General features: G+C 39.1%; 1 protein-coding gene and 1 long non-coding RNA gene across 4 annotated transcripts in view; one reads left to right on the top strand and one right to left on the bottom strand.

Moving 5' to 3' along the window:
- Nucleotides 1–9,680: 9,680 nt before the first annotated feature.
- Nucleotides 9,681–12,364, bottom strand: LOC118529345 (uncharacterized). The gene is made up of 3 exons (XR_004914071.2): nucleotides 12,225–12,364; nucleotides 9,900–10,103; nucleotides 9,681–9,792 (listed from the first exon to the last, which is right to left on the bottom strand). It is a non-coding gene; the product is annotated as an uncharacterized LOC118529345 (long non-coding RNA).
- Nucleotides 12,365–12,549: 185 nt separating this feature from the next.
- The window catches only part of TERF1 (telomeric repeat binding factor 1), a 36,753-nt gene continuing 24,631 nt past the window's right edge, over nucleotides 12,550–24,671 (top strand). The window contains exons 1-3 of one of the 3 annotated variants that reach the window (XM_078072302.1): nucleotides 12,550–12,905; nucleotides 19,651–19,746; nucleotides 23,168–23,289. In XM_078072302.1, coding sequence (XP_077928428.1) covers nucleotides 12,593–12,905; nucleotides 19,651–19,746; nucleotides 23,168–23,289 — 531 coding nt within the window. In that variant the 5' untranslated portion in view covers nucleotides 12,550–12,592. The remainder of the gene's footprint in view (nucleotides 12,906–19,650; nucleotides 19,747–23,167; nucleotides 23,290–24,671) is intronic. The other 2 variants (XM_078072301.1, XM_036082157.2) reach the window with 2 other exon arrangements.

Below are 24,671 nucleotides of genomic sequence, written 5' to 3'. Positions count from 1 at the left end.
TCAATCATATTTATGCAATAAGACCCCCCAGTAGAAACTGGACAGAGAGACTCAGTGGAGCTTCCTGCTTGGTGAATATATTGATGTGCAGGAGAGTGACAGACCCTGACTCTACAAGGAGATGCTGTGGAAGCTCTGCATTGTTTCCCAGACCTCGCCCTATGTAGAAAACCATAATCATAAGTACAGGACTTTGCTGAGTTCTGTAAGATTATGGCAAATAATTGAGGGAATAGTGGAAACCCCTAAATTTATAGCCAGTTGGTCAGAAGTGCAGGTGATCTGGGGACCTCCAAAGTGCAGGCAGTGTCTTAGGTAAAGGCAGTCTTGTTGAGGACCATGCCCTTAAACCTGTAGAGTCTGATGCTGACTCCAGGTGGTTAGTGGATTGCAAGAGACCCAGTACTTCCCTCTTCCCTTGATAAATTGCAGGATTATCTCTATGAGAGATGGGTCTTTAGCATTGCTTTGTCTTGGAGGCATTCACCTTCAGCTTCTTGCTGTTGGGAGTGCCTTAACTATTCAAGGCAGCTTTAATTGCTGAGACCCAAGAGCACCCACACTGACTCTGTTGGGTGCTGCCCACATCTGGCCCATGAGAAACACTCACACCTCCCTTGCCCTAACAAACTCCCAAAAGAGCAGTATTTTTTTGCACTCCCACCAAAGCAAGAGGTAGCTCTTCCTGTCAACTCTATGTTTTCTGAGCAGGAGTAGACCCCAGTCTACTATGCCCACAACTGCTGGGCCACAAACTAAGACCCCTGTGTGAGAAACTTCACCAGCTCTCTGTGGAAGCTTCATTAGACTTTATATGAAGGACATAGAAACTACTCTCACACCGTCTACAGGGGAAGAGGTATAGGCTCATAATATAATGACAACTCTGCAAAAAAAAAAAAAAATGTTCACAAATCCCCCTTCCCATTCTCTGGACCCCTTCTACAGCCTTAACATGGGTAAGGAAATTAGAATAGGTTCTAAACTATTTCCTCTGAAAATGTGAAAACCTATGGTGATTTGGTCTCTCACTCTGAAATTTCACATTTACTATTTCTTGGTGGCAACTTACTTGGCATTTTAACATCTGTTACATATTTAATTGAAGGCTACAAACAAAGATGAAAAACTAGAAGAAGATAGAACTTTAAAACAAAAATTATAGGAAATGGAAAGATAATTCTCAAATAGGACAAAACAATCCTGATTTAATCAGTCAATGATGGAAACATTAAACTTACAAAAAGTGATTTATAAGAAACTTTTCTGGAAACCTCTATGTTGCTTGATTGTTTTAAATGTCTAAAAATATGCCTTGTAATTTGTCATTTCAAGTTTATCAGCTATACAAGATAGTTCATCACACAAGATAGGATAGACTTGCCAAATTCAAAGTAATCACAAAGGGTCTAGTACAATTAATAAAAACAAAACTACACCAAAAAAGAGTATCATGAAGTTGCAGATGACTATAAATAAAGAATAAACTGTAAAAGCTTCCAGACAGGGAAAAAAAAACTGATTTCCAGACAAAGATTAAAAACTTTAATAGCAACAGAGCTCTCTATGGTATTCCTGGATGCTAAAAGACAATGGAGCAATTATCTTCCAGCAATTTCCAATTGTGCATTCTGTATTCAAACTATCCTTCCAGTGAGAAGGGAGAATTATTGTATTTCTAGGCAAGAATGGTCACCTCCCATACATAGGGTAAGGGCATGCTTTTCCAGATGTTGGTTGCCAAAACAGGAAAGAAACATAGTAAACCACAAGATGTATGTTACTTGTATTTGTGCAGAAGTTTTCAAACCAGCTTCGCAGATCTCTGGCCCCCATCCCACCTCACATTTTACTCTTTTGATTGTTGGACTTACAAGCGAGCTAGTAAGAAAGAATTTCACAGAATTTTTGTTGTTGTTGTTAAGATTGAAAATATTTGCATGAGGGAGCACTATACTATGTATTCTATTGTGTAACCAAATATTTCATTACATAGTGACCTCTACTGGGAAGAAGAAATAGATCACCAGGGCTGACAAAGTAAGTAGCCAAATCAGTCAGTTTAGTCAAGGAATTGGTTAAATTGGAAAGGCAATGCTGGTCAAATCTGCTATTAAGAATTGTTAAGGCCCAATTGTACTCTGAATATTTTTATTTTTAAAAAGATTCTGGGAAGTATTTCAAACTTATGTAGGATAGAGAATAATATAATAAATACATACCTGCCACCCACTCTTATCAAATGTTAACATTTTTCCATATTTAACTCAGATCTTTTAGTAAAATAATTATATCTTTGTTAGGTCTCTTACATCCCCCTTCCTGAAAACAGTTCCTTCCTCCCCTCTCAAGAGGGCACGACGTGGCCTTCATCTTTCTCAGGAATTTTTTCCTACTTGTCCTTCACATGAATGTATTCATATATACTATAGAGTAACGTGTGGCAAGTTTTAAATTTTTATACAAATATGCTTACACACACACACACACACCATTCTGAAGTTTACACTTTTCTGCTCATTGAATTGTCCTGTTATTGTGATCCTGTCCCCCCTCTCCCTTAGGGAAAAAAAAACCCCAAAACATTGAGACTTAAACTGATAAGGAAAACATGATTCTTCATAACAGAGGTAGGTCTGATAGTTTCCAGTGGGATTCTGTACAGAAATGTTTGAAAATCAGGACAAAGGAGAAAACCAGTAGGAGCTAAAATTATGGACCGCTTACAATATGCCAGACAGAATTTTAAGTGATTTCTTTGGTTCAGGAATTTAATCCACACAGCAACTCTTTAAGACAACTTCTGCAGTGACCTCCACTTTACAAAGAAGGAAACCGAGGTGAAAAGAGGTTACCTAATTTGTAGGTAACAAGTAGGTCACGCTGCTGAGCGGCCAGCCAGGCCAGGAAGCCAACCCCCTCTGACTCCGTGCTCTCAACTATGATGTGTAGATGAGGCTTATAAAGAATTGTAATCTAGTGCCGATGTGGATGCACTTGAATTCTACCAATTTCCCCTCCTTGCAGCTTTCTGAGACTCCTAGCCAGGCCCCAAAGGGTGCTGACAGTGGCTTTCTTCTCTCTATTCTGAGATTTCACTGACCAGAAGTTGAGCGCCCTCCTCCATGCAAAACCTCTTGGTCCCTTGGCACGAGAAAAACTAAGATTTGTTCTTGACTCCAGCAACTATGACCTGAGATAAGTCAAATATAATAATTTCTCTGGATCCATTCATTTAGATAAGGCAAAATATTATCCTTTTCCATTTGAAATAATCTTGTTGTGAGGAAGAATAATTTAATGTGCAGTGACATCCTAAGTCATTAAATAGGTGGATCTAGCAGGGCTATGCACTTATTTGCATAAGTTGATATGCATGAGAGCTTTTGGCTTTAATTCTTTAGCAGAGAGAAAGGGGAAGTAGACCTCTAGGCCCAAGTAAGAGCAACAAGGAAAATAAACTCTGGCTGGTGTCTGCTTCCCCAGGGGAGACTTCTAGTGAGAAGCAGGAACAGCGGAGTCACAGCACCTGTTTTCAGGTCCTGGGTCTCTATCTTACTAACTAGCTAACTCACTTACAGGTCATTGGTGACTTAACACCCCTCTGTGCTCTAGGTCCATCCTTTATAAAACTGTAGGATCATAATAGTATCTACCTAATAAACTTGAGGTGAAGATTAAATGAGACAATACATAAAATGCACCTAGGAAAGTTCCTGGCACCCATTAAACATGCAATAAATGTTAGATGTGGTTGATATGACCATGATTTTCATCATCACCATTAGTATCTAGCTGATGGAACCTGGTCTGACCTCCTAAAGATAAAGGGGGTAAAGAGAGAAATGGAAGGCTCTGGGTTTTTTGTGAATGGATACAACAAATCTTAGTGTAGCATTTAGTACTTACTAGCTGAAGTTTTCAAATTCTATAAAGAATTTCACTGGTAAGAATGTTTTCTATTCCTTTGAGTATCAATTTTTTTCTAGCTATGTCTAAGAAAACTGTATTGAATGAATCCATTCATTCAATAAATATTAATTGAACACCTACCATGTACAGGCATTTTTCTAAGCACTGGGGACACAGTAGTGGACAAGACAGACAAAATATCTCCCCTCAAAAATCTTACATTTTAATGAGAGAAACTGACAATTAAAGGAAAAACTATAAATATGATCAGTTAGTGATACATGCCATGCAGAGTACTGCAGATGAGCGGTATTTAGAAAGAGTGATCAAAGAAAGCTTCTCTGAAGTCCCAACAGTTTATTTTTGCTTTTGTTTCTCTTGCCTCAGGAGACATATCTAGAAAGAAGTTGCTACCGCCAAATGTCAAAGAGGTTACTGCCTGTGTTCTCCTCTAGGATTTTGATGGTTTCCTGTCTCACATTTAGGTCTTTAATCCATTTTGAATTTATTTTTTGCCTATGGTGTGGATGGAGCTAGAGGGTATTACACTAAGCAAAATAAGTCAGACAGAGTAAGACAAATACCATATGATATCACTCAGATGTAGAATTTAAGAAACCAAATGATCATAGAGGGAAAAGAGAGAGTGAGAGGCAAACCAAGAAACAGACTCTTAACTACAGAGAACAGATGGTTTACCTGGGGGGAGGTGGGTGGGAGGATGGGTTAAATAGATGATGGGGATTAAGGAGGGCACTTGTTGTGATGAGCACGGGGTGTTGTATGGAAGTGCTGAATTACTAAATTGTACACCTGAAACTAATATTACACTGTATGTTAACTAGAATTTAAACAAAAACTTAAAAAAAAATAAAGCTTCTCTGAAGAAGGTAGCATTTGAATGCAACGGGTTGGCAAGAGATCTATGCAATTATTTGAGAGAACAATCAAGTCAGAGGGAACAGCAAGTGCAAAGGCCCTGAGACAAGAGTGAATGTAGTTTATTTAAGGAGTAGCAAGAAGGTCAGAATGGCTATAGCAGGCTATAGCAAATCATTATAGATTTTGAGCAGGTGACAAAAAGAAAGACCATGGTAAAATCAAAGAGATCCATTGGGGGTTATTGGGGTCCAAATGAGATGAAGATCCATGGCTGAGGGTGGAGATGAAGACGATGGTTAGTAGCTACATTCTGGATCTATCCTGAAAGTAGAGCCGACCAAAGGTGTTAAAGGACTGGACGTGTTCTGCGAGGTAAAGAAAGGAATTAAGGATGAAGCCTGTGTTTGGGAGCCAATTAATTACTTAAGTGGATGGAGCTGCCATTTTCTGAGGTCCGGGGGAGGAAAACTTTCTTCTCCTCTAGTTTCTTTGGCTGTTCTAATAATTAAATTGACATAAGATAGATTAACAGGAGAAAAAAACAGATTTAATTTTGTACATAAAGGACCTCATAAAAATGAGACTCAAAGAAGTGACCAAAGCAGGCAGCTTTTATACCTGAGACAAAGAAACAATAAATTTGTGAAGAATTGACAAGTCAAGGGGTTTTGGGCTTGAAGGAGCAAATGAATGGAGAAGTAACAAGGTTTGTTTATACAGCCTCCGGGGCCCTGAATTCCCCATCTCTGGTGAGAAGGATGCCTTTTACCTATCACATAGAAATTTTTTCCTGATTTCAGGGGGACAGAGAAGGGTCAGGGTGTCCTTGTACCAGCTGTTTCATAAGTAACTTTAATTCAAAGTAATCAATATCAATCAAAATAATATCATAATCAGTAATCAAAGTGGTATATTTTGAGGTGGCCTGCCCTGAACCCCATCAGAGGGAAGATAAGGGATGGATCCAGTTTGACAGGGTGGGGGTTACATTTGGACTTGCCGAATTTAGATGCGTGATAATCCAAGCAGTGATGTGGGGTAGGTCGGCAGAAATGTTAGGGAGGGAGACTTATGTTTGGGTCTCAACAAGATCTTAAACAATGGGAGGAGAGAAGATCAACTAGAGAATGAATATAGTGAGAATCGAGAAGAGGTTGAAAAGCTGAGGATGAGGTTATTCCAACATTTAGAGTTTAGCGAGACATGACATGGCCAACGGGAATCCTGAGAAGTGGCTAGTGAGGTGTGAGGAAAACCAGAAAGGGATGGGATTAGTATATGGCTCTTAGAAGTCCATGGAAAGGAGAACTGCTACTTTTTTAAAACCAGGAATTTCCCAAATTGTGTGTGTTTTTTTTTAAATCGAGTTTATTGGGAGTAATTCACAAGCAGTAAAATCCAACCATTTTAGGTATACAACTTTATGAGTTTTCATACAATCATGTAACCACCACCACCCCAACTGATTTTAAATCATGGATCGGATAAACTTTGAATGTCTCTAGCTCCACTTAGGGAAATGTTTATTGAGGGTTTGTAGAGCACTTCCACATATATTACCCCCATTTAACCCTCACGCCAGCTCTGAGTTACATACTGATGGGGTTCAGGACATGCTACCCCAAAATGTGGCACCTTGGCATGTTAAAGATCTTAAACTGAAAAAAATGTGTGTAAATGGCAGAAGAAGGTCACTCTGACCTCCCCACCCCCATCACACTTCTTCCCTGAAACAGGCCGTAAAACTCCCACGTGAAAGGTCCCCTCCCCGTACCTGGAGGAGGGAAGACATCATTAGAGACAAGGAATTTGGAGCCAAGAAATCTATATAGACAAGCCTTGTTAAACTAACCCTTATTTTCCTAGATAATTCTTCACCATTTACTACCCCTAGCCTAAACCCTTTTGTCTGTCAGTGCTTCATAAATTTGTTTCTTTGTCTGAAAGGTATAAAATCTTCCCAGTCTGGTCACTTCTTTGGTTCTTCATTCTCTTGTAAAGCCTCCCGTGTACATGTAAAAATTCAATAAAGTTTGTATATTTTTCTCTTATGAATCTGTCTTTGTCAGTTTAATTTTCAGACACAGCCAGGGACCCGAAGAGTGTTGAGAAAACCTTTTTCCTCCTTTGCAGTACCATTATTTCCTATAAGACAGAAAAAGAGGCATAGAGAAGTAAAGAATCATATTCAAGGTCACACAGAGCTACTCAGTGAAAGAGGTAGATTGAACACAAATATTCAAACAAATCCACTTTTCACTTGGCACAGTGGAAAAATAACACTGGGATAAACTATCAACAGCTAAGACTATTTATTGAGTCTTTGATCCATCAAGCATCTCTTTAAAGCAGGTGTTGTTATTCTTAACACATAGGAACATAAAGAGGTGTTAAGGGGTAATCAATTTGCTCAAGGGTAAAGAGCTTGAAATTGGTGGAGAAAAAATTCAAATCTAGATCTTTCTGAATCCAGAGCCCGAAATTCTAGCTGCATGGTACTATGCTGTCCCATACAGTAGCCACTAGCCATATTTGGCTATTTGAGAACTTGAAATGTGGCTACTCCAAATTGATCTGTGTATAAATGTAAAATATATGCAGGATTTTGAAGACATTTTAAAAATGTAAAATATCTTAGTAATTTTTTATACTGATTACATATTAAAACAGTATTTTGGATATACTGGGTTAAATAAACTATGATATTAAAACCAATCTCACCTCTTTCTTACTTTTTAAAATGTGGCTCCTAGAAAATTAAAAATTACCTAAAGCTCATGCACTGCTTTAATAAGTAGAGGCTGTCCATAGAATTTATTCCTTAGTGTTGTGATCAAGAGATTTCCCTTTATTTTTCTATCCGGGGGTATAATACTTCCCCGTGATATGTTGTTTTATACAGAGTCGGTTTATTTCCGGAGCAAATAGGTAGAAACAGGACTCTTCCTCTGGTCCCCAGCTGTTTGCAGCCGTATTCTTTTGCTCCCACACAATGTTACTGCTTTCACTTTTGGCAGATGCATTTCATTAAAAATATTAGCTAATCAATGACTTGTTAAAGGCATACACCAGAACGTTTTTCTTTTTTTTTTTTTTAAATAAAGCAGGGAAATACAATGATCATGGGGAGTCAGTCCTGGACTCTAGCATTCAACCTGCAGCATCTCCTTGCAGGGAGAGCCAGCCCCTCTCTGATGCCCGTATTCTGTCAGCCACATCCCACGCGAATACTGAAATGCATGTAATACCTCCTAAAATATCTCAAGGGGCTACAAAGATCTTCTAAATATTTTTAAAGCTCTAAAGAATTAGAATTGTCTAAAATAATATGTTCTTTCCTGAAACCTGCTTCGTTTTAGTTCTAAACATTCCTTTAGTCCTTGGTATTAATTTATTGATTCTGAAAAAAGAAGTCTTCATAAGTAAGAGCGTGCTTCTTTACTGTTATTATTGTGTGTGTGTGTGTGTGTGTGTGTGTGTGTGTGTGTGTGTGTGTGTTTATTTACCAGTAGTGTCCACTACCTCAAAGTGGTGTGGCAATCTGGCCCTTATCTAGTAGCATTTTATTTCTGTGGTTCAGGAGGTATCAATCCTGTTTCGGTATTGGAATCAACTGGGGAAATTTTGAAAAACACAAGTGCTCGAACTTTGCCCCTAGAAATTCTGATTTAGTGAATCTGGAGTCTACCTCAGCCAACTGAGAAAATCTGATGCACAACTGAAGTTGAGAACTATTTGTGAGGACAGCAAAACTAGTGTTTTAGGCTCCATAAAGCTGACTTTTAAAAAAGGAATTAGTGTGCACCCAGCTTTCTCTTCTGTCCTCTCTGCCTGCAAGGATAGAAGGACCTCTGCTCAAACCTTCTTACCAAAATATCATTGGCTTAGACCCTTTCCCTCCACCAAACTCCTATTAGGGTTACTATAGACATCATTCATTAGTCTGATGTCTATGTACAATGTGTGTCTGTGTGCATGTGTGTCCCAACTGGTGTATGATTCTTGAAGGAGAGGGATAACACCTTTATGTTTACCATGCACCATTCTAGCCAAGTGCACTTCACACAAGAGGTACTTCATAAAAAAGGATGTTTTAAAAGTACATAAGATGATCCCCAACTGACAATGGTTCAACTTATGATTTTCAACTTCATGATGGTGTGATTCAGTAGAAACCGTACTTTGAATTTTGACTTTTGATCTTTTCCCACTAGCAGTATTTGGTAAGATATTCTCTCACGACCCTGGGCAACAGCAAGCTGAAGCTCCCAGTCAGCCATGTGATCACAAGGGTAGACGACCAATATACTTAAAACCATTTTGTACCTATACAACCATTCTATTTTTTACTGTCAGTATAGTATTCATAAATTACATGATCGATTCAACACCTTATTATAAAATAGGCTTTGCATTAGATGATTTCGCCCAACTGTAGGCTAATGTAAGTGTTCTGAGCACTTTTAAAGTAGGCTAAGCTATGATGTTCAGTAGGTTACATGTATTAAATGCATTTTTGACTTAACAGTATTTTCAACTTATGATGGGTTTATTGGGACAGAACCCCATCTTAAATCAAGGAAAATCTGTATGTAATTTGGATAATGAAAAGACATTTATAAGTACAGAAATAAAACAGTTTATATTATTCATAATGAGACCATTAGCTTATAGTAGTGACAAATTTTCAACATGGTAAACATAATTTAAGAAACTTAAGGGTTTCAAGGTGTTCCTTAGAAAACAGTCCAAGGCAAAAACAATCTTGGGAATTGCTACAACCTGGGGAATGCCATCTAGACTTTATGGGAATCTATATTAGTTAGCTTGGGCTCCATATAAAATATCACAGACTAGGTAGCTTAAACAACATACATTTATTTTCTCACAGTTCTGGAGGCTGGCAAGTCAAGATCAAGGTACTGGCTGATTTGGTTCCTGTCGAGGACTCCCTTCCTGGCTTGCAGACGGCTACCTTCTCACTGCATCTTCCCATGGCTGGGGAGAGAAAGAGGGTAGAGAGCTCTCTGGTGTCTCTTCTTACAAGGATGCTAATCCTACAGGACCAGGTCCTCACCATTATGACCTTACTTAACCTTACTTACCTCTTTATAGGCCCAATCTCCAAGTACAGTAACATTGAGGGTTAGGGTTTCAATAGATGAATTTGAGGTTGGGTGTGGGTGATACAATTCAGTCCACAGAAGAATCTTTCCACAGTATCTTTGTCCGGTGATCAGCCAGCCATTACACCAATGGTTCTAGTGGTGAGAAATCACTACCTGGCAATACTTCATTGTGGAAACGCTCTAATGGTTAGAAAGCACATGTGATATGAAGTCACATTTGTATTCCCAAAACTTCAGTCTTTGGTTCATGATGTGCTCTTAGGAACATCCCAAAACAAATCAAATCTCTACTCTCATAACACTCCTTTAACTAAAGATAAGTGTAGCAGTTATGGATCTCAATCCACAAATTCAAGTTTGCAAGAAATATAATCTCTTAATTTTACCCAAGGGAGGACTTCAAAATCACACTCAAGATTTTCTCTTGACTTACCCAGTCCTTCACCTCAAACTACTAGATCCATCTCCTGAAAAGCAGTCATGAAGGAAATGATACCTTATAAACTTTTCTGCCAAAAAAATTTTTCCCCATCTCAGAATGTTTACTAATTACATAAGATTTCCTGAAATGCCATGTGTTTGATTTATCTATCATACCATTAAATTAAAATATATACAGCTTAAGTGTTATTGGGACTTTATATATTACAAGTTTTGTTGTAGCTATTTTACACTGATCACAGCTGATTTTTCTGATCATAGCAGTGTCAAACTATTATTTCAGAAGAATAAATCTACCATCCAAGTTGATAGGCAGGTTTAAAAAATTAATAATTTTTTTTCTTTTATGAGACCTCCTCATCCAGGCCTATTTTCTGGCCCACAACGCAATAAAACTCTATATTATTGATTTTCTGGTGGGATAAAATTTTAAAATAATTTTTGATCCATCCTATTAGGCCAGTCCTTCTTAAATATTCTTCAGTGAAGTACCAGTAAGGGAAGAGGACAGAGAGTGCAATATGTAGCTGGAAGTAGCCCCTAAACTAAAATTTTGTTGATGATTATGATTAAATCCTAATGAAATTATTCACCCCATTTCATTATATAGCATTGCTTTAAATACTAAAAAATGTTTCATTTCCCTGAACCTTTCAGTAAATGGATGCCTTAGGAAAATATGTTTACTTTGTGGCTTTGAATAAATTGGTGCTATACCTAAGAATAACCCTTAACTCCAGGCTGGGAAGAAGTGGAGCCTTGGAGGAAAGGAAGAAAAAGCAGGCCCCACGTGAGAGCCTTGAATGACAAAAAAGTTTCAGTTTGGAAACCTGGGGTTTGTTTGCTATGCTCATAATGTACATTAACCCTTACTCCCTTAGACCCTGTTCCCCTGTACTGTTTGTAAACAGGACTCACTTTCTATGGGACCATTAAAGCCTTAAGGTGCAATCCCTTCTGACTCATCATTCTCTTCCAGATAGTCCAAATATCCCACTTTTCCAGCTAATATTAATTGAGCACTTATTATGTACCTGGTTTCCTTTTAAACTCTTTACATTTGTCAAGTCCTTTAATCTTCCCAAAAAATCTATGATGAGGATATTATTATTACGCCCAATATACAGAAGAGAAAACTGAGATATAACTCATCCAAGGTCACCACCCAGCTAGTGGATAACTGGCAGGGGACATTCCAACCTAGGCATTCTTAATGGCTACAATATAGTGCTTTAAATGACTCAACATCTAAACTATGCCCTTAAGGCAATAACAAATGTGTAAAATTAAAACACATAAAGCCTTGATAATGTTGGATGTGTTATAAAGAAAAAGGTTTTTAAGGTAGACTTTTTATTCATATTGAATATTGAGAAGTGCATAAATCATGTTCAAAATAACTATCACTCACGTAGAGAAACAGAATATAACCAGAGCCCCCTGTTCCCTCTTATGCTCTAAGTTTCAAAGTTCAAAATAACTATTCACTTATTGTTTAAAAGCTGAACTCCATAATCTATTTAAAACCCTAATTAAATTCATTTCCATAGTAATATACTCTTTCTAGAGCAGTGATCCTCAAAATGTGGTCCCCAGACAAGCAGCCTAGCATCATCTGGGAACTTGTTAGACTTGCAAATTCAAGGATCTCAATCCAGACCTACAGAACAGAAACTCTGGGAGTGGAGCCCAGCAATTATGTTTAAACAAGCCCCCGAGCTGATTGTGATGCACGCTCAGATTAGAGAGGCATGGATGTAAGTCCGCTGGAATGGTTTTAGTTGGTGATTGCGTACTGTCTTACGTGAATACTAGCGTATAGTTACCCTTGAATAACGGTGACAAGTTCTAATAACCTACCTCTTTGAAGTACACTGCAGGTAAAATGCTTTTCTATTTTAACTAACCGTGTTTCCATTCCCGTCGATATTGCATTTTATCAGGAGTATAAAGCAGGCCCCTTACTTCCTAACCTCACTAGCAGCTCAGCCAGCAGTAGTCCAGTTTACCTACAAAGCTCGGCCCCAGTGTGGCTGGGAATTTATTCAGAGGCGGGAGCAGGCCTCGGCCAATCAAAAGCAAGGCTCAAATCGCTCGCCCATCCTGGCAGTGTGATTGGTGGTTTCCCATCGGCGGAAGAGACCGTTGGGAGCACCGCCCAGGGTCCTCCAGCGCAAGCCAATCGTCGCTCGGCGCCTGGAGGGGCGGACCCGCGCGAGTAATTTAATATGGCGGAAATTGCCGCCGTAGAGGCTACGAGCCCGCGGGGATGTGCGGATGGGGAGGACGCAGAGCTCGAAGAGGAGGGGATGGCAGAAACGCCGAGAGATGATCAGGAGCAATTTGAGTGCCAGGAACTGCTCGAGTGGCAAGTGCAGGTGGGGGGCCCCGAGGAAGAAGAGGACCCGGGCCCGGTGGCCGAGGCCGAGGCCGAGGCGGTAGCTGCCGGCTGGATGCTCGATTTCCTCTGCCTGTCTCTTTGCCGGGCCTTCCGCGACGGCCGCTCCGAGGACTTCCACCGGACCCGCGACAGTGCCGAGGGTGAGTGCCGGGCGCGACCGGCGGGTGGCTGCGCTGGGGCCGGGGGCGACGACGCGCAGCGGGGCGAGAACCGCGGCGGACGGTCGAGGCCCGGTTTGCGGCACAGTGCGCCTAGTGGGGTCGGGGGACCGGGGCTGCTGCGGCGGCCGAGCGGAGAGACCGAGGCTCTGAGGTGAACGTTGGTTCGAATCCCGCATCCGCCTATTTCCAGCTTCTCAGTTTTTCTCAGATTCTGTTTTTCTCTTCAGTAAAAAGAATAAGACTCCCATTTTAGAATTGATACAGGGTTCAGTGAGTGAAAATGTATAAAATTGCCCAGTGTCCCAAGTCCTTTTTCTTCTTTGGCGCTTGTAATTGTTGTTTCTTTCGAAACATTCCCGTGATGGCATTTATGAAGCGGTCACAGTGGCCTCCAAGTGACCCAAGCATCGGCGTTTTCTATTATTTTGTGAGCTTTTAAAATCCCATTTGGCCTGCTTGCACAGTATAGGCTGCAGAATAAAAATAACTGTCAATGAAATGTACTCCCTAGACAGCACAGACTGTAACTGATCGACAAAGACACAGACTCAGAGAAGACTAGCCTGGCTTTTTCAGTGATGACAGAAAGATGCTCTGCTATTTAATATAAAATTAAATACTTCAGAAAACTATATTGACACATTTCATCTTCATGGTCATCCCATTCCTTAGGCAAGTAATTTTAGTTTATAGAGGAATGGACTAATTAAGCAACCTCAAGCACTGGTAGGTTAAAAGGAATGTTCCACACTTGTGCCTTATCTTCCAATTCAAGAACCCTTCTTCCAACTCTATCAGATAACACTGGAGCCGTGGTTAATTAACATTAATGAGAAAGTTAAATCCTAAATTAGTTTATTATAGTGATTTATTTAAAAAGTCCACTTTGGGGAAGAGGGTAGAATTATCTATCTACATAGAATTACCTCAAAATGAATTTGAGTTGGAAACATCAGTATGACCTCCTGTTTGCCTTAATACAGGTATAGATGGTGTTCAGAAACAAAATTCAACCAAGTAAATTTGCAGATCTAATTGCAGATCTAATAAGCAAGTTCATGAATTGGGCAGACAGCATCCCACCAGCAAGTGGGGGGGGGGGGAGCTTGGAGTTGTACAGAATGGAAGATTTTTAAAGGAAGGAAGGCGGGGCAAGAAAGTTATTAGCAAAAGAAAAGGATTGTTCCAGGCTAGGTACTTTCCCTTAGGAGGGAGGGGGTCTTACGCAAATTACCTCCTCTTCCTTTGGGGGATGGAGAGGACCCATTCGGCAGATTCTCTGGCTCCAGTCACAAAATTCCTTACCAACAGGTTAAGACTATATTTCCGGGGGAGGTTGAAAGTGCAGTTAGATTTGGTGTTAAAACCCGAGTTTGGGCCAGTGGTTTTCTTTTTTTTTTTTTTTTTTAATTTTATTTATTTATTTGACAGAGAGAGACACAGCGAGAGAGGGAACACAAGCACGGGGAGTGGGAGAGGGAGAAGCAGGCTTCCCGCGGAGCAGGGAGCGCGATGCGGGGCTCGATCCCAGGACTCTGGGATCATGACCCGAGCGGAAGGCAGACGCTTAACGACTGAGCCACCTAGGCGCCCCCCAGTGGTTTCCTTTTAACGGTGGTTACATATACAAGTATATATGGGTATTTCTATACATATGTAGACACAGGTTAGTATATACTCATATATTTCCTCGTTCTGTTAGATGAAAGGGCACAGAAGCGGGCGCCTGGGTGGCTCGGTTAAGCGACTGCCTTCGGCTCAGGTCATGATCCTGGAGTCCTGGGATTGAGTCCCACATCGGGCTCCTGGCTCAGCGGGGAGTCTGCTGCTCCCTCTGACCCTCCCCCCGCCATGTGCTCTCGCTCTCTCTCATTCTCGCTCTCTCAAATAAATAAATAAATAAAATCTTTAAAAAAAAAAAAAAAAGGAAGGGCACAGAAGCAATGTAAACCTAAATAGCAATCTAGCACTCGAGTCTTGGTTTCTAATACCATTCCTTGAGAAAGACAACTAGAGCTCTTTGGAGAAATGGCCTGGTTCTGGGACTGGGACAGGAAATGTGCAAGATGAACCTGGAGCATCTTGTGCCAGAAAGTAAATCCATAGTGGTGGCAGTACAAAGGGACAGGAACCAATTGCAAGAGCTCCCAATGGGCAGAGCAACTCAAGCAAGGAAATAGTTTGGATTAGAACCCAAAGGTCAAATAATTATCTATGAGCCCATAATGATGTAAATAAATGATGGAAAAAATAAATAAATGGGAGAAGAAACAAATCTCATGCAGAAGAATTCAAGTAATTTATGTAGCTACTATGTCCTCAAGGAGGTGAAGTATAACACCCCACTCCTTAAGTGTGTGCTGTGCATAGTGACTTTATTCTGAAGACTACAGTATGGAATTGGCGGGAGGATAATTTTATAGTAGAGAAACTTAACAAACACTGCTTCACACCTAGGTAATCAAGGTCAGCAGGAACAGTGACAGTTGGTAGTATGTACACTTTATATGATGTGTCGAATATGGAACTTCTTTGATTTTTCTCCCAAAACCCCTTAACTCAGTCAAATTGTAAGAAAAATATCAGACAAATCGCAGTACAAAATGCCTCAAAACTGCCAAGGTCATCAAAACCAAGGAAAGTCTGAGAAACTTTCATAGCCAGAGATGCCTAAAGAGACATTTGGTAACTGAATGTAATGTGTCCTGGGTGGGATCTGCAGCAGAAAAAGGACATTAAGTAAAAACTAAGGAAATCCGAATAAAGAATGGACGTTAGTTAATAATGTATTAACATTGGCTTGTTAATGTATATATTTCACACTAATATAAGATGTTACTAATAGGGGAAACTGGGTGGAGGGTATATAGGACTTACATCTTCACAATAATTGTGTAAATTAAAAACCGTTCTAAAAAATAAAGACTCCTTTCGAGGTTCTAGATCTCAAGACCCAAGGAATAATCTAGGCCACCTCTATTATTTTAAGGTTAAGGGCACAGAAACCCAGAGAAAGTAAACTATTTTTAAAGTTGCACTGCTAATCAGTAACATAAATTGTGAACATAGTGTTGTCTCTGTATTTCCATTTTTGACTGAAAGGACTCCCTTTTATCTTTTATAGGATTTCATTTATTACACTTTTCAATGTTGTAAAAATACACAACTCTTGATGCTTTCTAGAAAATTCTTAGTTCTTTCATTCTGACTCATAATTGTTCTCACACCTCACTTAACTCAGATAATGCCTTTTACAGACTGTTATTCCTAACCTGTCTCTTTACATGGGAAGCAGTGTAAGATAGTGATTAAGAGCATGGGCTCCAGAATAAATTGTCTGAATTTGATTCCTGGCTCTGCTACTTCCTAGCTATAAGACCTGACGCAAGTTACTTACCTTTTGGTACCTCAATTTCCTCATCTGTAAAATGGTGATAATAGTATCTACCTCACAGAGCTGTTGATAGGTATAAAGCAAGGTTTCTCAACCTCAGCACTGTTGACATTTTGCACCACATAATTCTTTGTTCTGTGTATGCATGAGAGTGGAGGAGGGCGAAGGTGGGGCTTCTGTACATTGTAGGATGTTTAGCAGCCCCCCTGACTTCAACTACTAGATGCTAGGAGCATCCCCCTTCCACTCATAAACAGAATTGCCTTCAGACACTGCCAGATGTCCTCAAGGGGACAAAAATGACCTCTAGTTGAAAATCACTGGTGTAAAGTGCTTAGACTAGTGCCTGGTATTACAAGTGCTTAAATATGGTTGCTATTGTAGCTAGTCATTAGATCTCCCTAATGTGTTTTTCTGTCAGCAATGTTTGGTTACAGGTGAGGAAAAAGCAGATAGCAAGGTTCAACCAGGTTTTCATTGTTTTTGTTTTGTTTTTTGTCTAGCAGGTACAAAGAACAGAAGGGCAGGGGTGTATAAGAGATTTGTAGTTATTGCATAGTGGACTAAATTGAAGGCGGAGGGAAGTGAAGATAGAGGTCTGACTTTCTTCTCTAGAAAAGAGTAGATTCTTTTGTTTTGCTTCTATACCATACTTTTAACCTTTGTGGCATTAGAATTTTAATTAATAACTTGCATAAATTTTGGGTTATGTCTTCTCAAGCTAAAACCTTCCTGAGGGGCAGGGGCTGACTGTCCTTTTTTTTTTTTTTTTTAATATTTTATTTATTTATTTGACAGAGAGAGACACAGCGAGAGAGGGAACACAAGCAGGGGGAGTGGGAGAGGGAGAAACAGGCTCCCCGCTGAGCAGGGAGCCCGATGCGGGGCTCGATCCCAGGACCCTGGGATCATGACCTGAGCCAAAGGCAGACGCCTAACAACTGAGCCACCCAGGCGCCCCAGGGGGCTGACTGTCTTATCAGCCCCTAACATTGACTAGCAGTAGATGTTTAATAAATATTGAATGAATTGTTTAAATTTTATATAAATTTTGTGCTCTCTCTGCATCCTGTTTAATTAAATTGTGGCTGTATTTGGCCCAGATAATCTCTAGTATAGTATAAGATTATGCTATTTTTGAATTGAGGAAATAAATACAAATAAATGTATTTGTCTTTTATCTCCTTAGTAGCTGCAGGACTGCTTTTTGGTTTTGCTAGTTGATTTAATCTTTACATACACCAACCAAGCCCTGGGTGAAGTATAACTGTGGCATCTTCAGGTTTTACTTTAAACATTATTTCCTCAGAGAAGCTTTCCTGTCTTCTCCCTCCAACTATACTAAAACACACTCTAAGGTTTGTTATATTGCACCCACAGCATTCTGTACTTGTCTTTTTCAGTTTTCTCCATGTTTTTACTTTAATTGCTTAATCATTTGTCTTTCATTTTTACATAGTAATAAATTCACTGAAGTCCAGGATTATGATTTACACACCATTATACTCACTGCCTAACATAACATCTGGGTGGGCACTCAGATATTTGGGAGATTAATATTAATAAATGTGTTTGTTTTTATACATCTGCAATTTTATTTCTTCTTTGGAGTTAGGGTTGTAGAGAAACAGAGGTTTTGATGGAGAAATAAACTTTTTTTGCTGAAATTGTATCCTGAAAGTTTTAAACCAATAGCAGAAGGGGAAGATAGGTAGTTGGTAAACTGGGGCCTAAAGTTGCTACCCCCTTTCCATGTCTGCCCCCATGACTTCCTGTCCCAAACCAAATTACAATAGGGAAGGGAACTATTATCTTTATTTTGCTAGGTTGATGATCTAGACAGGAGACGGAGAAGGGGGTGACCACAAGTTCCCAAGAATGAAGGGCATAAGTCCATTCATTGTACTGTCTCTGTCTCAGGTACAATCCTTAAGACCTCTATCAAAGGGTAAGAGGTAGATAGATGGACTCGATTTGCTTCCAGACCTTTTCCAGAGCTTTTCTTTCCAGCTGTCACCAATGAACAAAGCAAAAACCAAGGCCACACCCACGACAGCCCCTTTGAATTTCCAGAATAAGTGTTTTTACATTAAAGCTGAGTGGCAGCTTTTGAACATTCCTCTTAGATGAGCTGAATATGATTTTTTTCCACATGCCCTGAGAAACCACACTCGAGGTGATTTTAGCCTGGGAATTAGAACATGGAGTGCCTTCTTCTGCCACCACAAACTCTTCCACCAGCCAGCATGGAAGGTCTGACGTGCTCACTTCTCCGCTTTCCCAGGAGCCTCTGCTTAGCAGAGCATTATAGCAGAGTGTTAAGGTGAAAGCGCAGTGCAACCAGCAGAGGTGGCTGCCCTGAGGGAGGCCATGCCTCCCTGGGCCCATAGGCCTGGGGTGCTCAGTGTCGCATGCATCTGTCGGGACAGCAGGACCAGCTTGACTGGCCTCCTGCCTCCCTCTGGCGCTTATACTGCAGGCCGGGGCTTCCAGGTCAGTGCTGCAGAATGCTGGAGTTGCCTGTTGGGGCAGAGGCTTTATTGCAACATCCCCATGGCGAGAAAGGCCAACACACGTTTGTTGGATTGGGCTGTGAGCTCACTTCTTTGGACCCGCACGGCCCTTGGGAAAGGCTCGGGGCCTAGGGTCTAGCACCCCGTCACCACCTGGGCCATCCCTGTTGCGGCCATCTTGCCCCAATAAATATGTTTTTTTAAGTTTTTGTGAACTTAACAGACTCACTTAACTGAAACCTTGACCAAAATAATATAAAATATTTCCTACAATATTAGGAGTTTAAGGTATAAAGCTTCCAGCTAATGATTTAACACATTTTACAGTTTGAATCTAAATCTCCCTTTTTGTTAGTATGGAGTGCTACCTGTGGAAGTACTATTAAATATTTATTATTCTGCATGTGGAAATCTGTTTTACTTTGTAAGAAAAGTGTTCTTTGCTGTTTTTTCTCATTTAAAAAAATGCTATAGGGGCGCCTGGGTGGCTCAGTCGTTAAGTGTCTGCCTTCGGCTCAGGTCGTGATCTCAAGGTCCTGGGATCGAGCCCCGCATCGGGCTCCCTGCTCCTCGGGAAGCCTGCTTCTCCCTCTCCCACTCCCCCTGCTGTGTTCCCTCTCTCGCTGTGTCTCTCTCTGTCAAATAAATAAATAAAATCTTTAAAAAAAAAAAATGCCTATAAACAAAAGCATACAGCTCTCAGTTTATGATCATTTTTGCATGTTTGTAACCTAATTACTCAACCAACCACACAGAGGCACTGCTGGGTCAAGTTTGGCTTTTTAAAAAAAAATGTTTTAATGTTTTTCTTTTTCAGCTATTATCCATGGAATGTCCAGTCTAACAGCTTATCAATTGAGAACTATATACATATGTCAGTTTTTGACAAGAATTGCAGCAGGAAAATCTCTTGGTAAGTATGTGTTTTTATCTTATGTTGGAAATATTTTAATCTATGTCTAAAGGTAAAACAATGAGAAGAAACAGATGGGATCTGTTATTTTTGAGAGTTGGCACTATGTGTTTGGTACGTTCATCTACACAAGCATATCTAAAGCAACTAAAAGAAATATAGTTCCAATCTTCTTAGAGCACTGGTTGTCAAACTTAGCTTGCTTCAGAATTATTAGAGAACTTGTTAAAAAAAAAAAAATTCTCCACCATGAATTCCTGATGCAATAGGATGGATAAGAGGGGCCCTGAAGTTTATATTTCTAATAAGTTCCCAGGTGATTCTGACACTGCTGTTGGGGAGCCACGCTTCATGGACTGTCTTTTGGAGCGTTTACCTCAGATTTGACTGTACGGTAACTTTGTGGTGACTCTTACTATTATACACACTGATTTTAGTAGCAACTATGATAATTGACACCTCTTATTTGAACTGGATTTCAGCACTTCTTTAGATAGGCGAATATGATTTTTGCTATAATAGCTCTCTCTTTTATCTCCACAGGTTATTTTAGGTTGTAATGGGTAAGCCTGCTTCAGTTTATGAGTAATGGCTGATATTTACAACATGGTCATTTAAAGGACCTTTTGATGCAAATAATTACATATTTATGTTGGTTTTTACAATTTACAAAATGCTTTCCCAACAGTGCCAAGTGGTAGGCGGTACTTAAAATGAAACCACTTACTTACAATCCTATTGTGTTACATAAAATCCCAGTGTGTTTGTACCATTCTCATGGCCCTCACTACCTAGCTCTGGCTCACAAAGCATGCTTCTTGTTGGGGGTGAGGCCAGGTCTGGAGTTGGTGCCATGACCATAAGTGAATAGGACTAGAAGCAGAGTAAATGTAGGGGAGACAGAACTATAGGTAGTCTGGGCCTGTAGCTAAAGAAGAAAACCATCTTGATGTGGACATAATTGGAGAATTCCTGACCATGTAGATAATAAGTTAGCATGGTTGTTAACACTTGTTTTCTAAATTAAATATGACAACATAAAGTGCCCAACTGTGTTTCACATGTTAGCAATTGTTCAGTGGATCTTACTTTCTCCCCCGACAACCTTTTCTTTCTGAAAAGAAATGCAGATTTTGTGTGTAACCCCATTAGTATTGAAATTCACCAGGATCCCCTTTTAGGTATATCTTAGAATAGGCCCATGTCAATTATCAAGAATCAATGTATTTCACCATAATGGACCCAAGTGAAAACAGCAAAATTTTATTTCAATTTGTATGTTGGTTTTTTAGCTATACATAACTCTTTGCCTTTTTTTTAAGTGGTTGCTCAGCAGCAGCACTGCCTACTAGAAATATAATATGAGCTACATATGTAATTGAAAAGAAATAGGTGGAATTAAATTTAGCAGTATCTTATTTATCCCAATATTTCTAAAATATATGTCAGCATATAATCAATATAAAACATGTTAATGAGATATTTTACCCCTTTTTTTGCAGAAAGTCTTTGAAATCTGGGGTATATTTTAAACTTAAAGCACATCTCAATTTGGAACTAGCCATATTTTAACAGCTCATTAATTATATATGGCCAGTGGCTACCACATTAGCTTTAGTTTCCTGCCGCAAATAGCTTTAAAATACGGTAAATGTCTTGGAGGGGAAATGTTTGTTTATGGCAGCCACCCTCATCTCATGGGACTTTATTTTTTAAGATCTGTGCAACTCTGGGAGACTTCCCTTCCTTTCTACTCCAGCTTTCTACAGCGCCCCAGAACTCAGCAAATGTCCTGAGGGGAAAACCAACCATGTATTTCAGTTCCTCTAGTTTCCAGTCCACCAACTAGTCCCAAGGAAACTACCAGGAGCTTTTCCTCATTTCTTTTACCCCAGTAAAATCTCCCTGCCTGGAATACACTGAATCCTCATCCTTATAAGCAAATGAGGCCAGGAAAGAAAAGCTGCAAATCATCCGCTAACCCCTGGAAATGTAGTTCATCTAGTTCTTTTTGCTTCTACTACTATCCCATGTCTTTAGCAATATAATTTTGCAACTTATTCCACTTTTTTCTAGTTGTAATGGGAGCATTGGCCTACTGCAATATCCTGCATTCTACCTGAAAGTAAAAGGCTACTCTAAAATTTTTGAAGTTAAGATCTAACACTTTTTTCTATAAGTACATTTTTTTCTACATCTCACATTTATAAGAAGGCAGCAGATTAATGAGATGGGTTAGATAATATCAGTCAAGAAAGACTTAATAGGAAATACAAATATTGAAGTGAGTTTTTAAAAGAAAAACAAATGTGAAATGAAGAAGGATTAGGCAATCTGCCTTTGCATTTTCATATTTAATGTTTTCCAGCACATTACTCTAGCCTTACCAGGCATCTTGTTATTCCTGAAACACACCTTTTTTCTGAGACACAGTAAGTGGTTTTTAAGGGTTCTGGTGTCTGCTTCTACTTGCTAGCTGTGGACCTCTCTATGTCTCAGGTCCTACTTTATAAGACAAGGTTGATAATGTTATATACCCTTTTAAAGAAATTGTTTGGATAAAGGAGCTACTTCATGTTAAACACTTAGCATAGTGCCTAACACATAGTAGGACCTTAATATGTGTTGACTAGAGTGTGAATATCTTTTGTCCTCTGTCTTATGTTCTGCTGCTGCCTTCCTGAAATGTTCTCCTTCCCATCCTTATCCTCTTCACTTAGTTATCTCCTATTTATCCTCAATGTCCTAATTTGGATGGTTTCTCTTTCATGAAAGATTCTTTGTTAGTATCCTTTAATAGAACTAATCTTCTTAGAAAATACAGATGCATGGGCTGTACCCTGTACTAACTAAACCAGTCTCTAGAGGATGGGTCTAGGCATCTGAATTTTTTTTAAAAGCTCCTCAGATGATTTTGAGGTATAGGTAGGGTTGACAATCACCGGCATAATACATAATTCTAGTAAAGTACCAGTCACATTGGTTTGTCTTTCTTCCTAGCTAGCGTGCAAATTTCATAAGGGCAGGAACTGTTTCTTCTTCCTGGTCTGATCCTAAGTATCTGGCACAGGGCCTGGAATATAAAGAGACTTTTTTTGTATATGAATTAAGATATTTTTATGTTTAAAATGTTGGAGAAACAATTAGGAGAAAACAGGAAATTGTTTCTACAAAGTAGAAATTGTTGAAACTGCTAACATTTAAATTACATGCTCCTTCTAGTTTTTCAAAGGAAAAAAAAAAGGAAATTAACTTGAAAAATCAAATCACTTGCCTAAACTTTTGTATACAGACTGGAATAGTACCTGGCACATAGTACATACTCAGTAAATATTTAAAGAAATGAAGTCATAAAAAATTGACAAAGTGTAAGGTTCTACTTCACTTCCTAAGTTAGTTATTTTTGTTCTGATTTTAAAAGATGCACAGTTTGAAACTGATGAACGAATTACACCCTTGGAATCAGCTCTGACAATTTGGGCTTCCATTGAAAAAGAACATGACAAACTTCATGAAGAGATACAGAATTTAATTAAAATTCAGGTATGTGTATTACATTATTATTATTTTGCATATAACATCTAAAGAAATTAAGAACCACTTAATAGAAGTTGAGCAGTAAACCCAAAGTAAAATTTAATATAATCATTCTCTTCAGAAATTTGACCTTTGGTTTATAGTCTTCACGCAAGCTCTGAGAACGGGGACTTACTGTTTGCTACCTAAGTATATATTGCCCCCATTTGAGAAAATACATAACATTGATTTAAAGATCATAAAGCAGCTTTCAAAAACCAGTGATTTGTGCTCTCCCAATTTCTATTCAAGATTACAAATATGAAAAAAATAAGAATATTTAAAAAGAAATCAATGTATTTTTGTAAATAAGAGAATGTAAAATTTTAACTATGTAGAGGGAATTTTAGGAGTCACCTTATTAAAGGGTGAAAAGCTAAAAAAGTTATTCAAAGATACAGTAGCAGGGAAAGTATGTTTTGCTAACAAGCAAAGCAAATACTAAGGATTGTTCTAGTTAAATAAATTTGTCCTCATTTTTAGAAAATTATTTTATGGTTGGGTAGGAGAGAAAATCGAGATGATATCTCACCTTCCCCAAAATTAATTATTGTTAGTATGATGACTGCCAAGTAGAATTAAGACCAGAAGAGAATGGCAGAAATATGACTGCTACTTTTAAGAATTTCAGCCTGGGACAAAGAGATTTGTTATGTTATCTCAGTTTTGGGGGGTTCTAGAGAAGGAGGCCATCATTAATATACTAGTATAAAGTTGAGTGGGTTACCATAAATACATAGCAAATATGCAATACATTGCTTACTCTTTGTCAGGTACTGTTCTAAGCACTTTTCATGTAGAACTCCAATCCTTACGGCAACCCTACGAATAGGTACTATTATCTCCACCATTTTCCATACAAAGAAACAAGAGGCACATGAGGTTAAATTGCTTGCCAAAGCTACCCAGATGGTAACGATGGTTCCCTATTTTACTACATACTGTATTAGAAAGGCCAGTTTATCAATCGATCATTCAGAAGCATCTGGCTTCCTAGGTTTCTATTAGAGATTTTCCAGGGATCCTGCTAGCTAATTTTATATATCCTAACTGTCATGAACGCCATCTACCTCCTCTCTCATTTCCCTTTTGCTCAAAGTAATATTTAGGTGGGTCCTAAATGTACATAATGTAGCTCCTAATTTATTTATTAATGCCTGCTTTTAATTGGCCTAAATTTGAAAGAGCTAGAATGCTTGGGCATTTATCAGTAAATATGCAAAGGAGCCAATGAAAAATTTTTACATCTTTTTCAAACCACAGTTATTTCATCTTTGAAAAGATATTTTATATCATGTATCAAAATTTTTAAGTGAAGTAGTTTAGACTTAACCAGGACTTATTTCAAT

This window comes from Halichoerus grypus, chromosome 5 (assembly GCF_964656455.1).
Source record: "Halichoerus grypus chromosome 5, mHalGry1.hap1.1, whole genome shotgun sequence".
Classification (NCBI taxonomy): Eukaryota; Metazoa; Chordata; class Mammalia; order Carnivora; family Phocidae; genus Halichoerus; species Halichoerus grypus.
Note: the sequence above shows the minus strand (reverse complement) of the source record. Positions and strands in the feature narration are given on the sequence as shown.